Below are 23,254 nucleotides of genomic sequence, written 5' to 3'. Positions count from 1 at the left end.
ACGCACAGGCCCGTTACCTGACATATATTATTAGAAGTTAAAAGTTATTTATTAAGCCTTTAAGCCGTACTTTTACTACCTTAACTATAAAAATATTAATATTTAATATTTCAGTAAGCATAATCAGTACCAAATACTGATAAAAACACTGGACTTCACAAACAGGATCCCGACATGAGATAACAAAGCGTCACAATTCTACACAATTCTAACATCATAAGGATAAAGAGTTAACGTGCTAGTCTAGATCATATCTTTCCTTCCTTCTCTGCTTCCGCAACCGCAACGGGATCCTCGACACTGATCCCAAGTTCCTCCGCCACTTCTATCTGCCTGATCGGCCCAGTAAACCACTTGCGTGCCCACAGAAGCCATGCAGTGAGGGCGAAAAAGAGGATAATCCCCACTGCAACTGGAGTATAATTGAGAGTCTGGCTAGTAACAGGGTTCGCCGTTGGCAAACAGAAGACGATAGCAATGAATCCGATCCAAAGACAAGAGATGAGGGCGACCGGCCGAGAGGCCATACCCAAATTAAAAGGGCCCTTTTTGAAATTGCTAGGCCAGAGCAGACCGATAAGGATTGGAAGACCGTAAGAGATATACAAGCCAATAGTAGCTATAGAGGTTGCAGCGCTGAAGGCGACAGCGGATCCAAGAGATGGAATGGCAAGCAAGAATGCCAGGAATGCAGCTAGCCATACCGTATGGATAGGACACTTGAATTTGACATCAACCTTGTGAAACATCCCAGGGAGGCCACCATCACGAGAGAAACCGAACATCATCCTGCTGTTGGAGGTCAGGGAAAAGAGTCCGCAATGCCAGACGCACAGGATAATCAGGGTCATGAGTACGATAGCACCATCCACTCCGAACACATCTATGAATATTTGTAGCACAGGTTGGCCGACGCTGCTGTTAACGGTGTTGTCAAAGTCCTGGATAGAAAATAGGAGAGATAGGAGGTAGAAAAATCCGAAGATACCCGAGACGATAATCGATGTCAGAACGCCTATGGGAGCGCTCCATTCGGCCTTCTTGGTCTCCTCTGATAGGTGGGCGGACGCATCGTATCCCGTTATCGTATATTGCGACAGCAAACAGCCACACACAGCCACATATGCAGGCGATGCACGCACGGACCACCCTGGGTCTCCCGTCCCATCGTAGAACTTGGCAAAAACAAATCGAGCAGATTGATGCGTAGGAGCTTTGGCTAGAACAGCAATTGCAATAGAAGAGACACCTAAGCTATGTAGTACAATCGAAGTGTTGTTCAAGTACTTCAGAATGTTAACGCCGAAAGTGTTAACGGTGCCATGGGAGACAAGAAGGGCGGCGTAAATGCCGAGAGTTCGTCCGGCAGTCGGTGTATACGTTCCCTTGACAGCGGCCAGAGTAGAGATGAGGTTGGCGCAACCAAAAGTGATTCCGGTAGTTACAGCGACCTGGCCAAGGAGGTTAAACCAGCCCGTCATCCTAAAATGATAACATAAATTTCGCTTCAAGTCTGCTTCTTTGGGGTATAATTTACCAGGACCAGAAGGGAGCTTGAGTTTTTGGTGCTAAAATAGCTGACCAGAAATACGGGCCTCCACTGGTTGGCACAGCGGACACAATCTCAGCCATTGATAAGCCGATAAAAGTTGTCATGAAAGTCACTATAATCCAGCCCTAGTGGGAAAGACCTGTCAGACAGACTGTAATGAGAGCAACACATCTCCCACTACTCACCACACTCATCACACCAGGTCCGCCGACTGTAAGATGTTAGTTAATTTAGTAATTCTAAGTAAAGAGATGGATTTTGGCGTACCTGTGAGGCCATAGGAAAACAAGGTTGTTATACCAGTAACGACGCTCTAGAAAGGAAAAGGCAAATTAGCATTTACATAGCATCGAGGAGCTCAGGTGTTGGTGTCGAAAATGTAGATAGTTTTGCGGAGATGCTTGGCTTACGATGATAGAGAATGACACGCCAAAATTGTGTAAGAGACTCCAACTCCTATTCAACTCCTGCTTGTATCCAAGCTCCGCAAGCTTGTCTTCATCGTGGTGAAGGACTTCGGCAGCGTCGGCAACGCTGCTCCTACGACGAGAAAACGACATTTTTACCCAACCTAACAGCACGCTTTGTTCCTATTGTGCCCTTGAGTGCCAAAGATGAAGGTGAGGGCCTCGAAGCAGACTATAATGGAGAAGAAGGCGCGATGAAACAGATGAGGTTGAAATAAGACGAGCCGGACACGCGACAGAGAGAATGCATGGTGGGATATTTGATCCAGATCCCGAGGCGCGATGCTACGCAGACTCCCGAAAGCTATCTTGGATACCAGCTGATAAGCGGGACAGGCCTGGTGGTTCGCAGCTCGGGGGAACCTAGCCAGCTAAGGTATACCAATGCGGAGCGAGGGAAGCATGACATGGGGGTTGGGCGCCATGCCGACCTTCAAAAGGCTTATGAGCTTATCTTTTCGTAAAACTGCGATGAACCTCCTTCCCTAATCATTCATCGCTATCGCTGGCCCCCATTACCAGAGCGGCAAACCGCCTTGAAATGCAGGAACGTGGCAGCACGATCACGACAGCTCGGTCGCGAGATGGCAAGCGGTAGAAGACTCGGCCGGCTCGTGCACGATTTCTTGGCAGATTATATTACCAAACCTGAAGCTATATAAATTGCTACACCATGTTAAATTGAACTAAAATTTTTAGTAGTATATATAGCTTAACTAGAAGCTTTAAATTAAATAAGCTAAAACTTAGTATTAGCGTTAAGGCCTTAAAGCTCTAAGTAAAAACATTAGGAAAATGTTCGCAAGCTGAAATTCAAACTACATGTCAAGTAAAATTAAATACTGTCAACTACGTCAATTGGCTGCCAAATGGCTGTCGTTGATGTAGTTGACTTATTTGACGCATTTGACATTTTTAACACGTAATTGGCACACTTAACACGCAATTGGCGCACTTAACACCGAACTTAATAACGTAGCTGACCGGGGAGCGAGCCACCCCACGAAGTGAGCCGCACAAGGAAATGCCTACCATTTTTAATTTCATAGCAAATTATATCAAAATCAAAAAGCCTCGGCACATTACACGATGCCAAATCAATCTTTACCCTCTCGTGAAGTTGAGACTACCATATAAGATATTATACAGGATCTCTCTTCTAGTGTTAAGCCGTCGATTCGGAAGACCGAACCCCGTTGCCCGCTTCACCGCTCGCGCTATCTTTGATCCATCCCCTGTTGACGAAGTCTGGAGATCAGGGACGTTTGATTCCATGAACTTAAGCAGGCGAAGGCAGCGTTGAAGTCTATAGAGAGGTTTGAAAGGGGTGACAGTCCGAAGGGGCTGGCCAAATTATTCGATGAGATAAAGCAAGCTTTGCACATAGCTGGGCAAAGTCTTTGTAGGGCGGAAGAGGCGTTATCTCAGGTGCCTCAGCCGCTTCGCAAGAAATTGGCGGTTACATAACCCAGCACGTACCCCCCCCGCGCGCAATCTGCGCAATTGGCGATTTCGTTAATTTGCCTTTTTACTAATAAAACACTAAAGTCTTTTAAGTTCTATTATAGTATAGTACACGTATAATACAACCTCCCTAGGTAAACTTTTTATAAAAAAAATTATTACGTATTTTTTTTTATAGCGTTGCTAGGGGGCTTAGAGCCTAAGCGAAAATAAGTAAAATCTGTCAAGCTGCACGCGGGTTGGCTGTGAAATGCGCCAATTGCGCAGGTTGCGCAGGCTCTGCGCGGGCTGCGCGCAGGCTGCGCGTCAAAAAACGTCAAATGCGTCAATGACATCAGTGGCGTCGACTGCAGCCATTTGGCGCCCAATTGACCTAATTGATTTTCACTTAATGGGTAGTTTGAACCCCAGCCTGTGAATATTTCCCGATGAAGCAACCTCTTATATTTTTTAATTTAGAGGTATTAATAGAGTTAAGAGCTTCTAATTCCACTTCTAATGCCATATTTTATACGATAATAAAGAAGAACAAGGCGACTGAAAATTTATTCGGGGTATGCCAAGACTTATTGCGATAAGATTTATCCAAAACTACCCTGGTAGCTGAGCTTCGTTCAATTAGAAAACCTTTCGAAGCTGTTTTCTCTTGGCGTTGGCAGTGCTAAGGCTTATTCACCACTTGGGATACAGGTGCTGAGCATTTTCAGAGTAACCCTCACAATTGCTAAGACCTTTACAGTGCATTTCAAGAATTAGCTTTGATTCTTCTACTCTTCAGAGTGGCTTTCCTTTTACGTCCCGAATCAAAACTCTCGTTCAATGGGTCCAACTATGGCATTCGGGGTTTCCAACGGAATTAAGTGCTTTACTCCGGGGACCACGGAGAACTTCGTCGCATAATGGCGTTCATCCAACAGTTTCACCAAACCTTCTACCTTCTCCTTCGTCTCTACGATGTCATGTTCCCCAGCGAAAACTAAAACCTTTTGACCGTTACCACCAAGGTCCGTCGAAATATCTTCCCCTATAGCATACGTCGGCCAAGCCGCTTTCGCCCAGCGGTTTCCCTTCGAGCTGTCCTCGCACAAAATGTTGAAATCTTCACTTGAAAGATTCTTCGGTTCCGCAAGAATATTACTTATCGTCCAACTGATCGATTCAGCGCTATCGTAAGCGTGTATTTGCTGCTCTCGCATCTCTTCCGGCAATGCAAATGGTGTCGGCGGTGCCGGAGCTATCAAAACCATTCCTCGCAATCCAGAGGGCTTTGAGGCAGCGACTGCTAGTGCGACTTTAGCCCCCATGGAGTGACCAACAAGGATAAAACCGTTGCGCGTGTGCTCCCCGAGTTGCTTCAGGACTTCCAAAACATCATCGGCAAGAGCTTGTATTGAATACGCTTCCGCACCGTCCGGCCCTTTGGAAAGACCCCAGCCTCGATGGTCCAACGCGATGGTAGTGTAGTTTGAAAGCGTGGTAGTGAGGTGGTGAAACGTTCTGGATGAACCGCCCCAGTAATGTAAGAATAGAAGCGCTGGCTTGGAGGATGAGATGGGCGGATCGATTAGTTGCAAGTGGATAGTTGTGGAAGGGGCTGTTTCGAGCAGCATATCTGTTGATGCCATTTTTCTGGAATGAGCTTGCGTTGTACTGTAATTGAGAAATGACATCCTCTGTCCCTCAATCCTTTCACTTTATTTACGTGTCGAGTCTTAGTCACTTAAGCGCATACATAGTCGGCTTCTCCCCGCGAAAAATGATGGTTTAATGGTATTTGGAATATATCCTCGGCCGATTGGACTACGACCGATGCAACGTTAGTAATCAGGAAATTGAACAAATCTAGCGGTAAGATACTGATTCCAAGCTATAATTAGGATAAAGGATTACATTTCAGGAGAATTAATTGCTCCGTTTGATGGAATAGATAAGGGTTGTCCGCGGAATGAATCCGTTGATGGCGGGAGGGCGAGAGCGGATGAACTTCCCATATTTTGCCGCACAGGAAGGTTAATGATCTCTCTGTATTAAGGCGTATATAGTGACACGTTTATTCAAAGGGAAACACTTACTGTGCAGTTGAAAGCGTTATTCTCTAAATTTAGACAAGGTGTTGTCGGAAGAACCATCTACCATCCCGAAACATGTGGGTGATAGGGCTGTATGGAAAGGTACGGTCGTTAGAATTACTGAAAGGTTAAAGCCTATTTACCTCATTGACTCCATACTTAATGCTACCAAAGCAGCAGCTATAGGGTTATTTCATCAATTAGGATCCTTGAGATTCTAGTATGGGTATCTACTGGTGATACACTTATGCTTATGTACTTGCACTTCTTTAACTGTAAATAAACCCGATATGCTGAAGACCGGAAGAAGTGTATTATATTTTAAGATAAGTGGTTAAATCATGCATGTGGACTTATTCTATTGAACGACGTGAGCGATTTGCAAAGTAGCACTGAATCAAGCCCAAATTTGAGCTTAAGAAGCAGACCAGCACCATTATGCTCCATTGCAAATAGTACATACAAGTCTATCTTTCACTGAGCCATTCCAAACCATCCCAGCCAAGCTAAGGCTTGCCTTCTCCTCGTCTACCCTCATTCGGCCGGATCTCTAATTGACTTGTGTGCCATACCCTCTAATACCTTCCGCGAATGCCCAGCTCTGGTTCTCTAACTTCTCATCCTCCTTAAGGTCCACCCCTTCTTTCGTCACTACCGCAATCGAGTACTTATCCATACTCCTCGCATCTCGATAAAACAGGACTTTCATACATTCCTTGACCAGCTCAACTGCCTGCTCCTTAGTCACTTTCTGCACAGATTCCTCATCCGGGACCGTTCTCCGCAGAATAGGCTGCGCGAGATGCGCACCAAAGCCTGTCGCCAGTGTCGGCGATGCAAACGTTGTGCCTAGGAGATCTGCGCTCGCTAGGAATGGCTTCTGCTCTCCGTCTAGACCTACTACCAAAATATGATTCCAGAGAGGGTTGAAGTCGGAGCGCCGTTTGTACATAACTTTGGAGAGGTAGGTATGCAGGTTTTTTGCGTGGAGGGGACTGTCGGAAGCAGATGAGTAGTTCTCGCGGATGTCGAGGGAGTTGAGAAGTCGGTCAAGGTATTGCATGTCCGAGACGTCGCCGCCAAAGCCGACGATGACTTGGGAATTGAAGCGGCGGAGGCGCTTCACATCTGTGAATCGAGCAAGAGAGCCGTACGATGCTGTAGAGTAAGGTTATTAGGAGTTTGTTCTGCGAAAGACAAAATGGAACGGGTGCGTCGATGGCTATGTACCTAGGTTGTCGGCGGCGATGACCACACCGTCTTTGAATTTCACGCCTATGACCGATGTGCCAGTTACAACTGGCGATTGCGTATGCTGGTTTGGACCGGAGGTTTGGAGATGTGAGGAGTCGTAAGCGCCATATACATCGTCTCGTGGCTATGGTCTTGTTAGATGGTGAGAACTTTGGAACTGGATTGACAGGTTGCTTACACGGCCCCAGGCTTGAGGAAGGTGATTCATGATGATTTGTCAGGGGTAGCTACAATTCTTAATTCGTATTAAAGGTCAAGGAAATCCGCAAATAATTTCAGTAAATACTAGCAGAGAGTTGGAAGTGTGAGGCAGCTGTGCGTTGATGGTCTAGCAAGGCAGCTTGGACGCAAAAGCTACCTAAACGCGGCTAGCGGCTAATTGCGCCAATGAGTAACCTAAGCTATCACCCATGGACTTTTCAATAATATCACGGAGCCGTCTCTGGATTTCCGAATGGTATTCTATCTGCTACTGCGATATGCCTGGCGTTACTTCACCGCGATCTCGACCTTTTCGTCGAGGTGACCGTGATCTACTCCGAAATCTACTCCTTGAATCATCGAACCGTCCACCTCTCCGCTCAAGCTCCTTTCGCTTACTACTCTCCTGAACCATGGGCGACCGAGTCCTCTCCCTGTCTAGTCCGGCCATGACTCTCTCAGCAGCACTACCTCGAGGGGCTTTGCTTCCAGGGGTAGCAGCTCTACTTGATACTCTAGAACTAGTGGCAGGCACAAATTCAATTGCTTCTCTTTGCACCCTGGCTTGCTCTTCTTCCCTCTTCTTTGTAATGTCCTTTTGTGTTGCTGCTAGCTGCTCTACGTATGCCCAGTCCGGAAAACTTGTTGGGACTGCAACGTCTTTCGAAAGGGTGGATGCATACTGGTCTGTCTCTTTGATACCCGCAAAATCCATCAACTGCTTTAATAAGCTGGGATTTCTCAAAGCTGATGACTTCTCAACCCTTTCATTGAAATGTACTCCTTGTTTCTTCAAATCTAGAAACCGCGCAAATTTCTTTGTGGGACCTGGAGGGGGGGATCCAGGCGGCGATGGAGGGATTTCGAAATTGGGAATTGGAGGGAGTGTGAGGTTTCGAACCGCCAGCCGTGCAGAAGAGTATGGCGATTGGGGCACAGAACCAGAGCCATCCGGAGATAATCCAGGTGGTGGTGTGACGGAAGGATCTAGTGTTGGACCTATTGCTGGGCCTTCAGTCTTAGGTTGTGCTTCGGCTCGATCAGGTTGTAATAATGGACCTGGAGGTGGACCCGTGAGATTCGGAGTATCGTCTGTATTCGAAATTCAGCATTACATAATACTATGTGAACATAATTAACTTACTACTTTGCTTTTGAGTGGAATCCGTAATGGCTTGCTGGTTACTCGTGCTTGTCTAAAGTCTGGTCTATTAGTAGCTATCCGGCCTTCGATGGCAACATTCTGCTTCATTGGGGCTCTTACCCGATGGATGACAGGCGCGGCAACATCCTCCTCATCGCTACTCTCGTAGTTTAGTCCCAGCATTGTTGCAGTCTAGCGAAGAGCGCGAGTCTTCTGCTGGTGAATCTTGATCCGAGATTCATTAAACGCGCGCTTATATAGCCTTGGCATTGAGCAGGCAACCCAAGCTTCCGCGTCAACTCCAGAGCTTCCTTCACCTGTATACCCCATAAGGACAGATCTAAACCTTCCTCTACCTCATACCCTAAGTTCTTCTACTGAACGATACGTTCTCTCTTCCCACAATGGCCTCTGTCTTCTCCGGAGCACCGCCAATGAGCGGCCCAGGCTATTCCTTCAAACAAACGCCCACGGTCGCCTCTTCTGGCAATAGAGAGCATAGCTTCTATCCGTAAAGCACTCTTTCAGCTCCTTCGTCTACTTCTCGACTAACTCTCCCAGCTATACTGATAACGGCGGCTCCACCCTAGGCATCTCCGGTGCCGACTTCACCATCCTAGCTGGCGACACCCGCTCAACATCTGGCTACAACATCAACACACGCTACGCACCGAAGCTATTCAAGATTGGTGGCGAAGGCCCAGATGGTGCAGGTGCCCGCATCGTGCTATCGGTCGTCGGCTTCGCCGCCGACGGCGATGCCCTGAAGGAGCGCCTCGACACCATCGTCAAGATGTACAAGTACCAGCACGGCAAGCCTATGTCGGTCGCCGCGTGCGCCCAGCGCCTCTCGCATATCCTGTACAATAAACGCTTCTTCCCATACTACGTACATGCGATCTTGGGTGGGTTAGATGAGGAGGGCCGTGGAGCCTTGTACTCGTATGATCCGGTGGGTAGCTATGAGCGTGAGCAGTGCAGAGCGGCGGGCGCTGCGGCGAGCTTGATCATGCCGTTTTTAGATAACCAGGTCAACTTCAAGAATCAGTATATGCCGGGCAGCGGGGTGGGACATGCACTAGAGCAGCGGGTGCCGGAGCCGTTACCGAAGAAGGATGTAGAGGAACTAGTGAGGGATGCGTTCACAAGTGCCGTGGAGAGGCATATCGAGGTGGGCGACGGGTTACAGATGATGATTATTACCAAGGATGGAATCTACGAGACATTCAACAAGTTGAAGGAGGACTAAAGAGGGTCTGTTGGGCGAAGGTATGGACAGGCATTGTATACTTATTTAGTTATGCTAGGGCGTGATAGCGAGCATATAGAATTTACTGGCCCATTGCTCCAACTCTGGCTTAATTTAATTTTACGAGACTAAATTATTATTCACAAAACCAGCGTGCGTAGTGTTCTAGAATCATTTTATTGCATCGAGGGAATACGTATGATTCATACAACACGAACGATAGTGTTATTATGCATTATTCCCATAACCTATAACATCCTAAATTCAAGCGAGTGATGAACGTCACAACCACAGGGTATATATCATTTCCTCAGAACACCAATCACACCAGAGCTTACTTCGATGGTGTTGGTAACGGGGGCAGTTCGCCATCCCAGTTCACTTGCATAGCTGCGTCTAGTTAATCTTCTGTTTTATACTGTGCAACTCATGGAAGAACTTACTCAGAGGGAATGGGAAGTAACTGCCATGGTCTTCTTTCATGTAGACATAGAAGCCACCGGGCCTAAAGATCTCAGTCAGTACCCGTCTCAAAACAAAACATCCTGCGTATAGTCTAAGAGTAAGCTTACCTAGGGATCTTCTTTAGTTCTCCCTTTGGCCCTGGCGCCCTCCTCAGATTATCCAACTTGCCAACTGTCTTCAGCATTGCCGTCAAAGCGACTCTACTTGCGTCTCTACCCAAACACGTATGTGGGCCCTCACCATAATGGATATAGTTCTCCAATGGCCGATCAACCTTAACTTCTTCCGGATCAGGGAACATCACAGGGTCCTTTGCTGCACCAACGAAGGAAACGAAAACTTTGTCTCCAGCCTTCACCGAGACTTGGCGTCCACCGTCGTCAATAGTTGCTGCCGAGGCGGCTTCACGGTAAGAGCCAAAGGTACCGTTGAGACGAATGCCTTCCATGCAGTAGTGCAGAATGGCATCATCGGCTTCAGGGGTATCAAGTTTGGCTAGGCGGTTAATTTCCGGGAGATATTTAGAGCCACGGGAGGAGAGATAAAAGTCGAGGGCTTGAGTGAACTAGGCCGGCAGATGTTAGCTCCCTTCTTATACTTTTCTTATTGCAGAGCTAAAATAACATACCACTTGAGCTTGATTCGGTATCATCGCGCAGGCAGTTGGCAGAATTTGGGACCAGGCAACCTCCTCTGCACCCATACCTGACTCGAGAAGACGCCGTACCATGTGTACACCATAGTCTGTCAGGTAGGAGTGATTCTGCGACATGCCATCAACAATACCAGCAATCCAGCCTGTCATATTAACAGCCTTGACGTTGGCTTCGACAAGCTTTCCTAGAGACTTGGCAATTGCTCTGGCTGCCATGTGAAGAGGGAAGCTCTTAGCCACATCCAAGTCGAAGAAAATGCAGATGAAGATGACGGCCACACCCATGTACATCTCGTGTTCAGTGAACACGCCTCGTGGGTGTTCCTTTGTCTTCAATGGAAGAGAGAAGACGTTGGCCGCGAAATGGACGTGGGCAAGATTGCCGACACTACACGCGATTTAGCAACTTCTTAGAGTATGATACACTGACATTTAACTTACTCTCTTGTGATGTCCACGTGATTAATGCCGGCAATTTTGAAGGACTTGTCGTGCAACAACTTCAAAGTGACGTGCTCATAGAAGTTCTTGATATCACGGTGCCAATTCTCGCGATACAAGGATTTGCCCATTATCTGCCTTTGCTTCGCATGTAGAGGAGTGTCTCCAGAGCTGGAAAACACTGTTAGATATAATGAGGTGTAGTTTCATGACTAGACTTACAGCATAAAGTTAGCACCGCCCTTACCGAAAAGCTCTTCAGTAGTCGCGCCCCATGTAACTTTGAAAACGTTTTGATTTTCTAGGATAGACTTAGCCCCGACATAAGTCGTCAGGTTTATGCGTGGGGCTATGAAAGCTGGTTGATCATAAGAGTAATGTGTCTCACGACCGAGCGTCTTCATAATCTTGCGGTTTTCAGACGGAATGGTCATTGGATAATGGGCATAGATTGAGTTCGACTTGAAGTGTGCGGGGAAAGCGCGAAGGAACAGCTTGTAGAATACACCTAAATCCGTTAACGTAATGGACCAGAGAGAGGGATTAATTAAACGTACAGCCTTGCTCAATATTCAAGTCATATTGTACCTCATTGAAGCCCCAGCTGATGAATATTAGTTTACGCTAGTAAGGGAGACACATGTGCTACTTACTTTGTGAGATTTTTTGCATGGTAATCAATAGTGTAGAATCTGTCACCACGAACAAGTACTACCGCATCGGACAGAATGGCCCTTGAGATAGTGAATGTTGGCGCAATTCCAACACCAGGAACCATTGGCACCTTAGCTTCCTCGGCAACCAGACCCGCTGTAAGATTATTAATGAACGTTGTTTGAGCAGTTTAGAATGGCGAGACGTACGATACATCTCAATGTAGTCAGGATGGTCATATAAATGACGGAGATGGTCGGCAACCACAGGATCCGAGTTAACACTCTCAAATGTCTCGTGTGGCTTTAAACCGAAAAATTTGCGGAACTCATTCAGAGTAGCAAGACCCCATTTTCGTGCTTGCATCATTCCGAGGATCTCAACAGCTCGCAGAGCTTTGGGGACATTGTTGGCACCAAAAGAACCTATACTTGTTAGTGTGATATAAATAACCCGATTTCATGGCAACTGACCCGCGCAATCTTCAATACTATCTGACAAAATTTTGACAAGCCCGTCATCGCTAAATCTGCCCTCCGAGTCTCGTTGGAGACCAGCAAAAGGTCGTTTGTGTGGATCTTTGTCCAAGCTGGCATTCCATTTACCTAGACCAGCCAGCAACTCATGCATTGGAACTTCTGAGGCGGGTTTCCCAAACATCTGTTTGTACATGTTTTCTGTCCACTCCTCGTCCCTTTTACTGGTAGCAGAATGCCACCTGTAAACCAGGTTAAACTCCGCAGAGACTTGGTTACCCACACCTCGAGGCGTGCCATCTTTTCCAAAAAGTTTGTCCATGTCCACACGCGGATCGAGAGTCCACGTAGTATTGCTTCTGTTGAGATTCACAATAGTTCTCAAATAATCGCCAAGTGTAATATTCATATACAAGCCGCAAGTGATGAGACGTCCGGTCTGGAATAGGTCATTGTCGTATTTGATCCATGCCTTCTCTGCCATCTCCTTAGGCAATTTATCGTTAGGTTTGCTGAATCGACCGTTTTCATTAATCATAGCGAGCTGCTCAACAACGTAATTGTGGAACCTGTTGAACATAATGAGAAGTACACCACATCCAGGAGGAAACCCAAGCATGCGCTGCTCTGAAAAGCAATCAGGTTTGAGTTTGCCGTCTTTGAATGTTCGAATTTGATCTTGGTCGTCCTGGGTGTCTCCATACAGTGGAGATAGGTCGAGGTATGAGGACGTTTGGGACATATTCATATCGTGGTGATCTGTCTGGAAAAGATCATGAATAATCAACGAAGCCCAGTAGAACAAAATACTGGAAACATTGTTTGGATGCTTAGTGAATTCATTCCGGGCAAAAATACTATCGAATATGAGACCTGGATCAGGCAGAGCCCCTGGGGAAACAGTCTTTGGCTGGACACTTCGCGCGTAAGGTGTATTTGCTTCGGAAGAATAAGCTGCAGCATTTCAACAATACCGAAATTCACTCACCAGCTCCAAGATGTGGGTACATAATATTCTAATGACAATTAGTCTAAAAACACTGTATTTGCTCCATTCTAATACCTACATTGTAAGAACCATCCGCTTGGCGATAAGAGAACTGATCGCCCATATATCTAAAAGATAGAAATTAACATGATTTCAATGGACAGACGGCCAATCGCTTACGAGAGTGGAGGGTGCTGTAGAGAGTTCCATAGTTCGTCCACAAAAGCATTTGTCTGCCGCTAGGTTAGCAACGCTTCGTATGCCTGGTAAATTCTCATACCAATTCGACCCGATTCTTTGACAATGAAGGCAATCCAGCGACAAGCTACAATAACACAGAATAAGCCCCGTTTCGTTGTCATTTAGTTTAGTAAATTACCTGAATCACGCGCTCCATAAGATAGGTCTTGTCGTCAACCAGTTCTCCTTTCGCCTTGCCCTCTATCACCTCTCTCAAGGTCTTCAGATCTTTGAAGCCAAGGCTCTTCAGATCAGCCATGAGCCCACTTGGCTCTTCTTTGTTGAGATACGAGCCATCACCAGTCTGAGATGGCAAAGGCCTTTTTGCCGCATGAAGAACTTGAGCAAATTCCTCAAATGTTGAGCTCACTTCTTCCCGCTTCGCCGAATGATCAACTGGCTGTGATTTTTCATGTTGACTTTTCCTCCTCTCGCTTTTCTCAGGTGGAGCAGAAAAGCCATTAACTTGGCCATTCTCTTTCTTCTTGTCCTTGCGGAAATTTGTGGAAAACCTGCGTAGCATTGCGTTCGTGATGTCGGAAGAAATGATGATAGAGAGAAAGAGAATGGAGAAGATGAGGGAAACAACAACTGTTAGCATGCGACTCAGGCAAGATATGGGATTCCGGCGAAATCGGCCAATACACTCCTGCCAATATTTGGCGAAATGCCTTGGATCTCTTCCCGGGACCCGGGCCCTCAGGGTGCCATGATATGGAGTAAAATATCCAGCCTGCAAATCTTATGATGTCGATCGTGGGTCCCAAGCACGAACACGGGCCAATTGACGGTACAACCTTCTGGAACTTGAAGGGGAAGAACCAATTTAGTTGCATGTGGCTGGCTGATACCATGTAGTATGTGGCCCCTCTGAGGTCACAGTCATCCTAGATTTGTTGCACAAACTCGTGTGAAGGTCAATGCGCTCGGCAAGGATGCAAACCTACGTAGCTTGCCCCTCCTTCTTCCTTGCAGCTCATCTACACCACCTTGACGCATCTGGTTGATCGCGCAGATCAAACTACGCGGATTTATACCCAAAAATACGTTAAAATACGTCAAAATGGTCGTGCCTATTACTTCAAAGGTATAAAATTGTGCCGTTTGATCGCCAAGATAGTGTATTAGCCCAAGGTTCTACTATTGGCGTCAATGTGCAGCCACAAAGCCATAGATTAATGAACGCCAAAATAATGCTTATAATGCGGATTGATCAACGCATAGGAAAACAACTCAGAATGAGACAGCAATTAGACGAATTTCGTAGATTTCCTTGCACTGTCTACAGCGTTATAACTTAGGAGGCCTACGGGTAGTTCGAATACGGCTAGATGGTATCAATTTAGGTGAGAGGCTAGGCAGGGGAGCCATGCTGGGCTCCATGCACGAGCTGGCGCCGAGCCTTGTAAATTACAAGGTTTCAAAATTGTATAATAAGTCTCTCTTACGTCGAGCTTGATGAGGTAACAAAAGGACGAGAAATGAGAGCAATAAGAATCCGCCAAGACGATGAGTCTCCACACCTACCGTACGGCTACATAATCAAGGTATATAAGTGACAGTAACGGAGGCTTAGAATATAGGCTTACTTCGTGAAGTATTATAGTCCTTCGTTACACTTCCTTATGCAAGTGTAGGGGTCTTTTGTAGAGAGGCTTTTTATGAACGATTTTATGCGGATCGACGAGCCTGGGTGTACGACGTCAAGCGGGTGTACGACGTCGTACACCCACTTAACGTCAAGCCACCTAGCGTTAATCAAGGCTCAATCGACCGCTTCAACTTCCCGATCGAGCAACGTAAGCAACTCTACAAGGATTCCGAAATCCGTCTATTAGTCGTACGCAAAGTTGGTAGGAAAATGCTATGTGACGTTATAAGGATAGTCCGTCTAGCATGCAGAAGATTGTGAGATTGATCAACACCAGGAGCTTACTCTTCATCAAATCCATCAAGGATGAACGCGACACTAAGCTGGAGATTGTGTACGCATGGAGCTTCACGTCCGGGTGGGTGTCCCTTGGGGACCTTACACTAGCCACTTCGTAGCAGCACGGCGCCCAAAAGAGAAAGTGGATAATGAGGATCGCCGTGCAGGTTGATCCAGTACCTCTCGATCTTAACTGGAGCTGGCGGATGATGTAGACAATTCACTGGCTTAGGCGAGCGATTCAGCACAGCATAGATTGTGGAGGCCTGAGGGACATCACAAGACTCTAGGTCTGTCGAATGAGATGCCGGTAGCGTCCGCACTTCAGAATAGACCCCTTGTGCAATGTGTCTGTCGCTTCTTTAGGGCAGCTCGCTTGGGTCTTTGCATCGATGGAAGGCTCGTGCATCGGCTATTGCCTTTTCGCCCGGCAGAGTCTTCCCAGCAGACCATGGGTACTGAGCTGGAGCGGGGGCGCGGGCGGCGAATTATCGCAGGGCAATGGCGGATAGGTTTTAGAACTATGGGAGATGGGTGCAGAATCGGAGATGGTGTTCGGCGGCCGCGACGAGATCTGGGTCGGATCGAACCGCGGAACAAAACCCTGTCCAATCTTGCCTTTGTTTCAACCTCACCCGTCTTGCGCAACCTCACCTCCTCCAGGCCTCACGCTGCAGCTGCAAGTCGAGATATTGAGACACTGCATACGTGAAACTAACTGTTGATGAACAGCGCCATTACTGGATATGGCCGTGCCACGTTATTGGCCAATCTCGCTCGCCAATTCGCTCGATTTCAGCCAACACTATCTAGGATGCAACTAGACCCTTTCTGACCACAACGAGGTTCAGAGTGCCGTTCGCGCCCGAACATGGGTGATCGCCTTTGCTGTTTGCGCCCGCGATGGTGAAGGCGGCACAACTCTGAGAGTAGTTTTCCAATGGATGACGATCGGCGAATCAAGGCCAATTTAATGTCACAGCAGCAGTCGCATGTGTTCGGCATGGCACTAACCCCACACTGCCATAGAGCAACTTCCAATGCGTATCCGTCAGGGCTAACGGCCACCCACACGAGCTTTCGGTTGAGAAATGTGCATCTGCATTAGATGTCACATCCAAGACCATACCAGTGGACGGAGAAAGCCCTGTGCTCTTCCTTTTGAGCTTTATTTACCAGCCACCGTGAACACCGGCAGAGCCTCCCCCAAGAGTTCCAGCCCATTTACTTGGTTGTGACGTCTTCAGTTCGCCTGTGCTTTCGCTCATATAGCAACTATTGAACTCTCCTATCAAATACCTTGATTTGTACATTTTTGAAACCTTTATTCCCTATATATACAATGGCTGCATTGCAACCGGATAAGCAACCTACTTCGCAGCGACAAGCAAGTCCGCGTCGCGACAACAACCAATCTGCTGTCCCGGTAAACCCCAATCCCCATCCTCAGAGACAGCGCAAAAAATTTATCCTCTGCTTTGATGGTACTGGCAACAAATTTTCTGGTACGGATGCAGACTCGAATATTTTGAAGATTTATCGCATGCTTGATCGTAGCGATGAAAGCCAGTTTCACTACTATCAACCTGGAATCGGAACATATGTTACCACGAAATCGCTGTCGCATACTAGTCGCATTGATCGATTTAAGTCGTGGTATGCTAAAGCAAAAGATTCTGCTGTGGGAACATCCTTCGACGAGCATGTGATGGGTGGATATAGGGTAAGCCTACTTCTGACCTGATCTCATTACCACGACTATGAATCAACCATGCCATGTTATTTATACTAACTCGTAGATCGCGGCAGTTTCTTATGCGATATTATATTCCTGGAGATGATATCTATTTCTTCGGCTTTTCGAGGGGAGCGTATACTGCGAGATTCCTAGCAGAAATGCTTGATCATATCGGTATGTACATATTCAGACATCTCTTTTCCCCAGCCACGATAAATTGCCACATATTACCATTCTTTACAGCCTAGTAACTTCACTACAAAGTTACCTTGCACTTCCCAGTACATGCGCGTTTCCGTTTCGTGATGCAGCTCTACTATTAAATGCGCTTCCTCTCTTTATTCTTTTATACCTCGAAAAATAGCTACTAAGTATTGGGCATGCAGGACTTCTCTCGGCTGGCAATGAGGAGATGGCTCGTTTCGCATGGAAGACTTTCCAGAAATGGCAGATTCGGCAAGAACGCACCGAAGAGGAGAAGAAGCAAAAAAAGTATCTTCTCGACTTCATGTGCGCTTTTCGAGAGACCTTCAGCCGCCCAGTTCGTCGCATACGATTCTTAGGCCTCTTTGATACAGTGAACAGCGTGCCTAGGTTTGAGAACGCATGGATGCAACGAAGCAAATTCCCATACACTGCGCGAAGTACAGCAAAGGTTGTTCGGCATGCCGTAGCAATTGACGAGCGCCGCGCAAAGTTCAGGCAAGATCTGATATCAGAGGTGAAACCTACTAAGGGAATTCAATATCACCACCGACGGCGACAGCTTCTAGATACATTCGGTTTCGTACCCATTGAACGAGCTGAACAAGAGAAGAGAGGCCGACCTAGCACAGATACTAAAGGCTATAACCTATCCCACAAAGACGTTACTCTTAGACCACCTCCGGAGACCTTCCGCGACCGTTCAGAGATATCCGGGGTGCGTTCCTTAAGCCCTGGGCTGCCCGCTGGCAAGAGTTTTGAAATGGATCGACCATCTACTGCAACATCAATTTCTCAAGCATCGATTGCTGCGGTTAGACATCACGATGACGATGAGTTCGACGGAGAGGCTGAACAAGATATACAGGAGGTGTGGTTCGCCGGATGCCATGCTGTAAGTTGAGAACGGAAAATATCCACAGGCTAGCAATGACTAACTTGGGTAGGATATTGGTGGTGGTTGGCCACTCGAGGCAGGGGAAGACTCAGCTCTTAGTCATATTCCACTTGTATGGATGGTGAGAGAGGCTCAGCGCGCAGGACTTCAGTTCGACCAAGTCAAACTTCGAGCTCTAAATTGTTGGGCAGAAGAAATACAAGAACAGAGACGAATGACCGCTACTCCAATTCCTCAAATTGAAATTGGTCCCGCCTCTCCGGACCCTGGACGCGAACCCTCAACGGGATTCATGGGACAGGGTAACCGCAACGATTCATCCACAAGCGCGAACGAGCCAGCGCCTTCACGGTTTCATACGGCATTGCATGCTTCTGCAATTCGCGGAAAGATTCACGATGTTCTCCAATTTAAGAACGGTGTTGGGACTATTTCAGTTATATCTTGGAACATTATGGAGTATTTACCATTCAGACGGATGGACCTACAGGAGGATGGCTCCTGGAAGAGTATCACCTGGCCATTGCCCAAAGGTGAAGTGAGGGATGTTCCAGATGATGCGGTCGTGCATAATTCAGTAATCAAACGAATGGAAGCGGATCCTAACTACCGGCCTGGCAATCTCATCGTCGGCGGTGGAGGAAGAGGAGTAAGGAAAGCTCCTCCGGAGTTTGGTATGGGCAAATGGAAAGTCGTTCGGGAGAAAGACGACCCAATTGGTGAAGTAGTCGTGAGGGCTGTTCCATCAGGGAAAAAGAAGAGCGAGAATAGAGTTAACCATTTAAGTACTTCACCAGGAGGGCCGCAAGGATTACAGATTTCTTCGTGATATGCTAATATTATATTCTGTTCTAATTATGCCGCTACGAACGGTCAGATGTGACATATAGTGGACGCGTTATTCGGAATTTGCAGCGCTGTTATGTAATTTCAATATTTTCCTTACAAATAGTTTTGTTGCGAGGTAGACAGTTCGACATATATGGGCGAATGCAAGAGAGGAAACTCCACAAACTAATAACATTCTCCTCCGATATAAGAATTGAAGTGTCAATCAGAAAGCTGTAAATATTTCGGTTACAGCAAGATTCATAATAGCATTGATCACTGAGGGTCCATGACCCCCGATTCACCAACTCGTCCCATGAACTTACATTCCCTCCGCTTGATCCTCCATTGCTCACTTTGAGTTTCACTACGAACCAACTCGTCGAGATACTTCCCGTAAGCTGTCACCGATTGACCTTCCTTGACGCCCGTCCCAAAATGGACTCCGGTAAAATAGGTAACCGCAGACGCGGTCATTCCGTCCTCGCTAATCGTAATCGTTTGAGTCGTGAGAGCGTGTTGACTAGTTACCGGTTTAAGTCTATGTAGATTGTTATTACCTGAGGTAGTCCTTTAGGTTTGCACGTGCCTGGAACTGTGGCATTCTGTGGAAGAAGAGCTTGCCTACCTTGCCTGAATGGCATTCTGCACCGCTGTTACGCCTTTCAAGTCACCTCCTGGAATTGGGTAGTGTGCGTCACAGTCTGCAACGAACACATCGGATAGTGCCGCGAAATCTTTGTCGTCGAGTGCTATGCAATAACGTGCAAGAGTATTTTGGATAGCGATGTGATCGAGGGAGTTCGGTGTAGGCATGTTTAGATAAAGGGTAGTCTTTGCTGCAATGATTTGAGAGAAAATTTGGTCTGACAATATAGGAGTATTGACCACTGCGAGGGTCTGATTGAGTACTATCTATATTATCAAGAGCATAAGAATTAATGAACGAACTCCGATGGTGAGGCGACTGGACGGTCACTTCCTGGTGATGAAAATGAAAGGCGTAAAGTTTTGGCAATTGCGTAGGAAGTACGATGCATGGGATGCGTTGAGGAGGGGTACTTTGAATCTGGTTAGATCTTACTATTCCGGAACAGTAAGGTTCTGCAAGAATCACACGGGGTGAAAGCCAACATCGTCAACTCTTTCCATCCCCTGCTCGTGCTTGAGGAATATAATACATGTCAAAATGCTCCCTGAAATTATTCCTAGGGTTCATGGTATCCTGTCTTTGCCCTCGATACATGGCACTTCTCGCAATACAGCCTGTACAGACTCCGGTGCCACTGGGGGAAGCTATTCCGACGGGGCCGTTAGCGAGACTGCAGAAAAACACTAGGCCCATAATGGAGTAGCGCACCGAAAGTTCGCTTAAGCAGTCTTGCCGACACACTTGGATTTTTAAGACGACAGTTTCGACGACATCAGCGACGAAGCGCCCTTTACGATTTACGACATTGCTCAAACAATAGTCATCCAAAATGTCTAAGAGAGGGTATGATACTGCTCCGGAAACCCTAAATTCTACTATATTGGTGAATCCCAAGCGAAGGAACCATAAACTAACACTTTCGAACCTGTAGTCGTGGTGGTGCGTCCGGTAACAAGCTGAAGATGACCCTCGGTCTGCCTGTGTATGTGGAAACCCTCAAAGCCGCCTTCACTCCTCCGCCCAGAACAGTTATGGAACGAAGTCTAGGCGCATTGGAAGAAAAAACTGATTAGAGAACAGCGGAGCCGTCATGAACTGCTGCGACAACTCCGGCGCACGAAATCTCTACATCATCTCCGTCAAGGGCATCGGCGCTCGTCTCAACCGTCTACCAGCTGCTGGTGTGGGGGACATGGTTATGGCAACAGTTAAGAAGGGAAAGCCGGAACTCAGGAAGAAGGTCATGCCCGCGGTCGTGGTCAGGCAGAGCAAGCCTTGGAGGAGAGCGGACGGCGTGTACCTATACTTTGAGGATAATGCTGGTGTGGTGAGTGATTCCTAGGCGAGCGAGAGGGATTATATGGGAGTGCTGCCGGATAATTCGGGCAGTCGGCATTTTCGGGCAGTCGGCATCATGGGTTTCCAAGCATTTGCTAATTGAAGGCTTTAGATTGTCAACCCCAAGGGTGAGATGAAGGGCTCGGCTATCACTGGACCCGTTGGCAAGGAGGCGGCAGAGCTCTGGCCAGTAAGCTTATCCTATCAAAGCATATCAGGTTTTGGATGATACTGATTCCTTTAGCGTATTGCAAGCAACTCCGGTGTGGTGATGTGAGGTGTCTCTTTTGCTGCTCTCTGGTTTCTGGGTTCCTCGGGGATAGGCAACTAGCATTGGTTGCTGCGTTCAAACTTTTATCATTGCATCTGGTAGCAATTGAACCGAACATCAAAAACGGTTGTGCTCGCTCGTATTGATTATGATATGCCGACGGATTTCATCAACTCGAGAATTCGAAAAAGCGAGCTAGAACCCCGCTTACTAGCTTATGCTAGGCCATGTGCACACTACTATCGCCGTCATGCACAAAACCCAACTACAACATCGAGATTCTACTTGATCGGATCCAAGATTGAAAGTCTGGATTCTAGCTTATGATTCTCAATCCAATGAATTCGCAGGTTGATTTTCAGCAATGTTCTCCATCAATTCCCTGTTACGGAACTAAGTATGCTCTGCTAATGTGTGAAGTACAAAAGACATGGGTTCCAGACATTTATATTTAGGCGGCTCAATGGAAGTGTTTTACCGTAGCGGCGAATGTTTATGGATTCCATATAAGACAACCTTTTATATTTGCCATAACATTACCCACAAACAGAAAAGAAACGAGGAATGCTAAAGCTCCAGGCAATCTCGCGGCCTCACGGCTCCCACAACGTTACAAATTAGATTAGATCAAATTCAGTTTTATCGCTCAGTCGAAGCCATAGCCGCCGGACCAGCGTTCTTCGTTAATTTAGCTCTCTTAGTCGTCCTAGGTGACGTTATGACGGTCGTCACTCCAAGCAGACTGATAGTACGATTCCTCAGAATCATTTCGCCGGCTATCATGATCTATCCCTTCGCACGTTGGTTTGCGTCCTACGGTATCGATAAGGGCCTGGCCAATAAGAGGCGCCCGTTGGGCGCCCGTGTGTACGATGTTCCTAGGCTTGGCGCCAAGTGTAGGACTCCAACGTGCGAAGGGATACTATAGTAGAGGTAATCACCTTAATCCGTAGAGCGCTCTTTAAAGAAGTAGGCACTTACCCTTAACTAGAAATCTATCTAGACACTTAACGTATACAACCTTGTTAATCACGCTATTTGCGAATGCATTAATAGCATCACCTTGCTAGTAGTTTAGGTTAAATATTATAACAATAGCCATTAAGGCTCTAAATAATCTTACTATTAAAGTTGCGGTATAGGTGTCCTTATAAACTAACTTTTATAAATCACCTTATATATAAAGACAAGCTTTAAATCTCATTAGAGATCCGTTAATATTAGTCTTATATATAAATACCCAGATAATAGGTACAGTTTTAATATGGATTATTTTATTAACGACTTAAAACGTTCCTTAATTTTAAAGGTCTATATACTCCTTCTAAGTAATAGCCGCGAACTCTTCCTTATATTAATGTCTTTAAAGCTCCTTCTAATTCCTAGGCGGCGGTAAAAGCTAATCGCAGTATAGCTTTTTATAAAATATAAGCCCTATATTAAAGGCTAATCTTTAAGCTAAAAGGCTCTAGTCAGTAATATTAGCAAGAAAGCCTATGTAGATCTTTAATTATCCTTTAAGTCTCTTTCCTTTAACCACGTTTTACTCTCCTATATTACTATTAATCTTCTTCTTTAGTTTAGCTTCATTAGTTAAAACTAGGATATAGTGCAGCTTCTTTACTAAGGTATTTAAGGATAGTAGTAAAGGCTCCAGTAAGTTAGGTTTTAGTATCTTGTTTAGGGTAGAAAGCCCTAGAGCTAAGTTATCTTTAGAGCTTAAATCTTATTACTTACTACTCTTAATATTAGGCTCTTCCTTATTTCCACCAGATTCTACCTATTATCTCCCTTTAGTATTAACTCAAATCTCATCTTAAGTCTTATTGCTTTTATTAAACGACGATTCTAATTCGTCTTAGAGATCCTATATTTAATAGATATTAATAATTTCTAATATTTAGTTAGTTCTAACTTAGAGTATATTCGCCAGATCTGGCTATAAGTTATTATAAAGTAACCGCTTATTAAACTTTATATCTCTAGTTCTTATAACCTTCTTTTAACTAGGAATGTAGATTTGGAATATATTTATTAAATTATATCCTACTAGATATCCTATATAGGCCCTTAGCG

General features: G+C 46.3%; 9 protein-coding genes across 9 annotated transcripts; 3 read left to right on the top strand and 6 right to left on the bottom strand.

The window, feature by feature from the left end:
- Nucleotides 1-248: 248 nt before the first annotated feature.
- K441DRAFT_601350 (amino acid transporter) lies at nucleotides 249-2,518 on the bottom strand (the record flags this gene model as incomplete). The annotated part of the gene is made up of 5 exons (XM_067645227.1): nucleotides 1,963-2,518; nucleotides 1,820-1,865; nucleotides 1,738-1,763; nucleotides 1,538-1,677; nucleotides 249-1,482 (listed from the first exon to the last, which is right to left on the bottom strand). The coding sequence occupies exons 1-5, from the start codon at nucleotides 2,110-2,112 to the stop codon at nucleotides 249-251; spliced, it is 1,596 nt and encodes a 531-aa protein (XP_067510135.1). The 5' UTR covers nucleotides 2,113-2,518.
- Nucleotides 2,519-4,240: 1,722 nt separating this feature from the next.
- On the bottom strand, nucleotides 4,241-5,580 carry K441DRAFT_651623 (putative alpha/beta hydrolase). The gene has a single exon (XM_067647226.1). The coding sequence runs from the start codon at nucleotides 5,106-5,108 to the stop codon at nucleotides 4,287-4,289; it is 822 nt and encodes a 273-aa protein (XP_067510134.1). The 5' UTR covers nucleotides 5,109-5,580; the 3' UTR covers nucleotides 4,241-4,286.
- A 274-nt stretch (nucleotides 5,581-5,854) lies between these two features.
- K441DRAFT_601345 (proteasome endopeptidase complex, beta subunit) lies at nucleotides 5,855-7,014 on the bottom strand (the record flags this gene model as incomplete). The annotated part of the gene is made up of 3 exons (XM_067645226.1): nucleotides 5,855-6,710; nucleotides 6,783-6,930; nucleotides 6,985-7,014. The coding sequence occupies 3 exons, from the start codon at nucleotides 7,012-7,014 to the stop codon at nucleotides 6,103-6,105; spliced, it is 786 nt and encodes a 261-aa protein (XP_067510133.1). The 3' UTR covers nucleotides 5,855-6,102.
- Nucleotides 7,015-7,218: 204 nt separating this feature from the next.
- Nucleotides 7,219-8,334, bottom strand: K441DRAFT_692417 (uncharacterized protein; the record flags this gene model as incomplete). Its single annotated transcript, XM_067652573.1, has 3 exons — nucleotides 7,219-8,099; nucleotides 8,152-8,203; nucleotides 8,272-8,334. 3 exons carry the CDS (start codon nucleotides 8,332-8,334, stop codon nucleotides 7,276-7,278), a joined length of 939 nt encoding a protein of 312 aa, XP_067510132.1. The 3' UTR covers nucleotides 7,219-7,275.
- A 42-nt stretch (nucleotides 8,335-8,376) lies between these two features.
- On the top strand, nucleotides 8,377-9,549 carry K441DRAFT_601340 (proteasome subunit beta type-1 precursor). Its single transcript, XM_067645225.1, has 2 exons — nucleotides 8,377-8,662; nucleotides 8,713-9,549. The coding sequence occupies exons 1-2, from the start codon at nucleotides 8,556-8,558 to the stop codon at nucleotides 9,398-9,400; spliced, it is 795 nt and encodes a 264-aa protein (XP_067510131.1). The 5' UTR covers nucleotides 8,377-8,555; the 3' UTR covers nucleotides 9,401-9,549.
- Nucleotides 9,550-9,709: 160 nt separating this feature from the next.
- K441DRAFT_626410 (putative fatty acid oxygenase PpoC) lies at nucleotides 9,710-13,842 on the bottom strand (the record flags this gene model as incomplete). The annotated part of the gene is made up of 15 exons (XM_067646130.1): nucleotides 9,710-9,790; nucleotides 9,844-9,905; nucleotides 9,973-10,430; nucleotides 10,494-10,908; nucleotides 10,962-11,132; nucleotides 11,184-11,469; nucleotides 11,519-11,565; nucleotides 11,615-11,771; nucleotides 11,825-12,040; nucleotides 12,089-13,030; nucleotides 13,080-13,107; nucleotides 13,159-13,207; nucleotides 13,260-13,312; nucleotides 13,360-13,404; nucleotides 13,459-13,842. 15 exons carry the CDS (start codon nucleotides 13,840-13,842, stop codon nucleotides 9,735-9,737), a joined length of 3,369 nt encoding a protein of 1,122 aa, XP_067510130.1. The 3' UTR covers nucleotides 9,710-9,734.
- Nucleotides 13,843-16,382: 2,540 nt separating this feature from the next.
- On the top strand, nucleotides 16,383-19,056 carry K441DRAFT_106357 (uncharacterized protein). Its single transcript, XM_067639934.1, has 4 exons — nucleotides 16,383-16,972; nucleotides 17,059-17,161; nucleotides 17,374-18,086; nucleotides 18,139-19,056. Exons 1-4 carry the CDS (start codon nucleotides 16,592-16,594, stop codon nucleotides 18,916-18,918), a joined length of 1,977 nt encoding a protein of 658 aa, XP_067510129.1. The 5' UTR covers nucleotides 16,383-16,591; the 3' UTR covers nucleotides 18,919-19,056.
- K441DRAFT_651620 (uncharacterized protein) lies at nucleotides 18,830-19,952 on the bottom strand. Its single transcript, XM_067647225.1, has 2 exons — nucleotides 19,546-19,952; nucleotides 18,830-19,458 (listed from the first exon to the last, which is right to left on the bottom strand). The coding sequence occupies exons 1-2, from the start codon at nucleotides 19,731-19,733 to the stop codon at nucleotides 19,194-19,196; spliced, it is 453 nt and encodes a 150-aa protein (XP_067510128.1). The 5' UTR covers nucleotides 19,734-19,952; the 3' UTR covers nucleotides 18,830-19,193.
- Nucleotides 19,953-20,398: 446 nt separating this feature from the next.
- K441DRAFT_683892 (60S ribosomal protein uL14) lies at nucleotides 20,399-21,184 on the top strand (the record flags this gene model as incomplete). Its single annotated transcript, XM_067651735.1, has 5 exons — nucleotides 20,399-20,412; nucleotides 20,501-20,551; nucleotides 20,650-20,896; nucleotides 21,020-21,097; nucleotides 21,152-21,184. 5 exons carry the CDS (start codon nucleotides 20,399-20,401, stop codon nucleotides 21,182-21,184), a joined length of 423 nt encoding a protein of 140 aa, XP_067510127.1.
- Between the last annotated feature and the right edge of the window lie 2,070 nt (nucleotides 21,185-23,254).

The sequence above is a fragment of the Cenococcum geophilum genome (genome assembly GCF_001692895.1).
Source record: "Cenococcum geophilum 1.58 unplaced genomic scaffold K441scaffold_2, whole genome shotgun sequence".
Classification (NCBI taxonomy): Eukaryota; Fungi; Ascomycota; class Dothideomycetes; order Gloniales; family Gloniaceae; genus Cenococcum; species Cenococcum geophilum.
Note: the sequence above shows the minus strand (reverse complement) of the source record. Positions and strands in the feature narration are given on the sequence as shown.

Coding starts and splice junctions, on each gene's coding strand:
- K441DRAFT_651623 (XM_067647226.1), bottom strand. CDS start 5,108: ATGGCATCAACAGATATGCTGCTCGAAACAGCCCCTTCCACAACTATC.
- K441DRAFT_601340 (XM_067645225.1), top strand. CDS start 8,556: ATGGCCTCTGTCTTCTCCGGAGCACCGCCAATGAGCGGCCCAGGCTAT. Junction 8,663..8,712: donor AGAGAGCATAGCTTCTATCC/GTAAAGCACTCT, acceptor TAACTCTCCCAG/CTATACTGATAACGGCGGCT.
- K441DRAFT_106357 (XM_067639934.1), top strand. CDS start 16,592: ATGGCTGCATTGCAACCGGATAAGCAACCTACTTCGCAGCGACAAGCA. Junction 17,162..17,373: donor AGAAATGCTTGATCATATCG/GTATGTACATAT, acceptor TTGGGCATGCAG/GACTTCTCTCGGCTGGCAAT. Junction 18,087..18,138: donor GGTTCGCCGGATGCCATGCT/GTAAGTTGAGAA, acceptor TAACTTGGGTAG/GATATTGGTGGTGGTTGGCC.
- K441DRAFT_651620 (XM_067647225.1), bottom strand. CDS start 19,733: ATGCCTACACCGAACTCCCTCGATCACATCGCTATCCAAAATACTCTT. Junction 19,459..19,545: donor CAGAATGCCATTCAGGCAAG/GTAGGCAAGCTC, acceptor CAATCTACATAG/ACTTAAACCGGTAACTAGTC.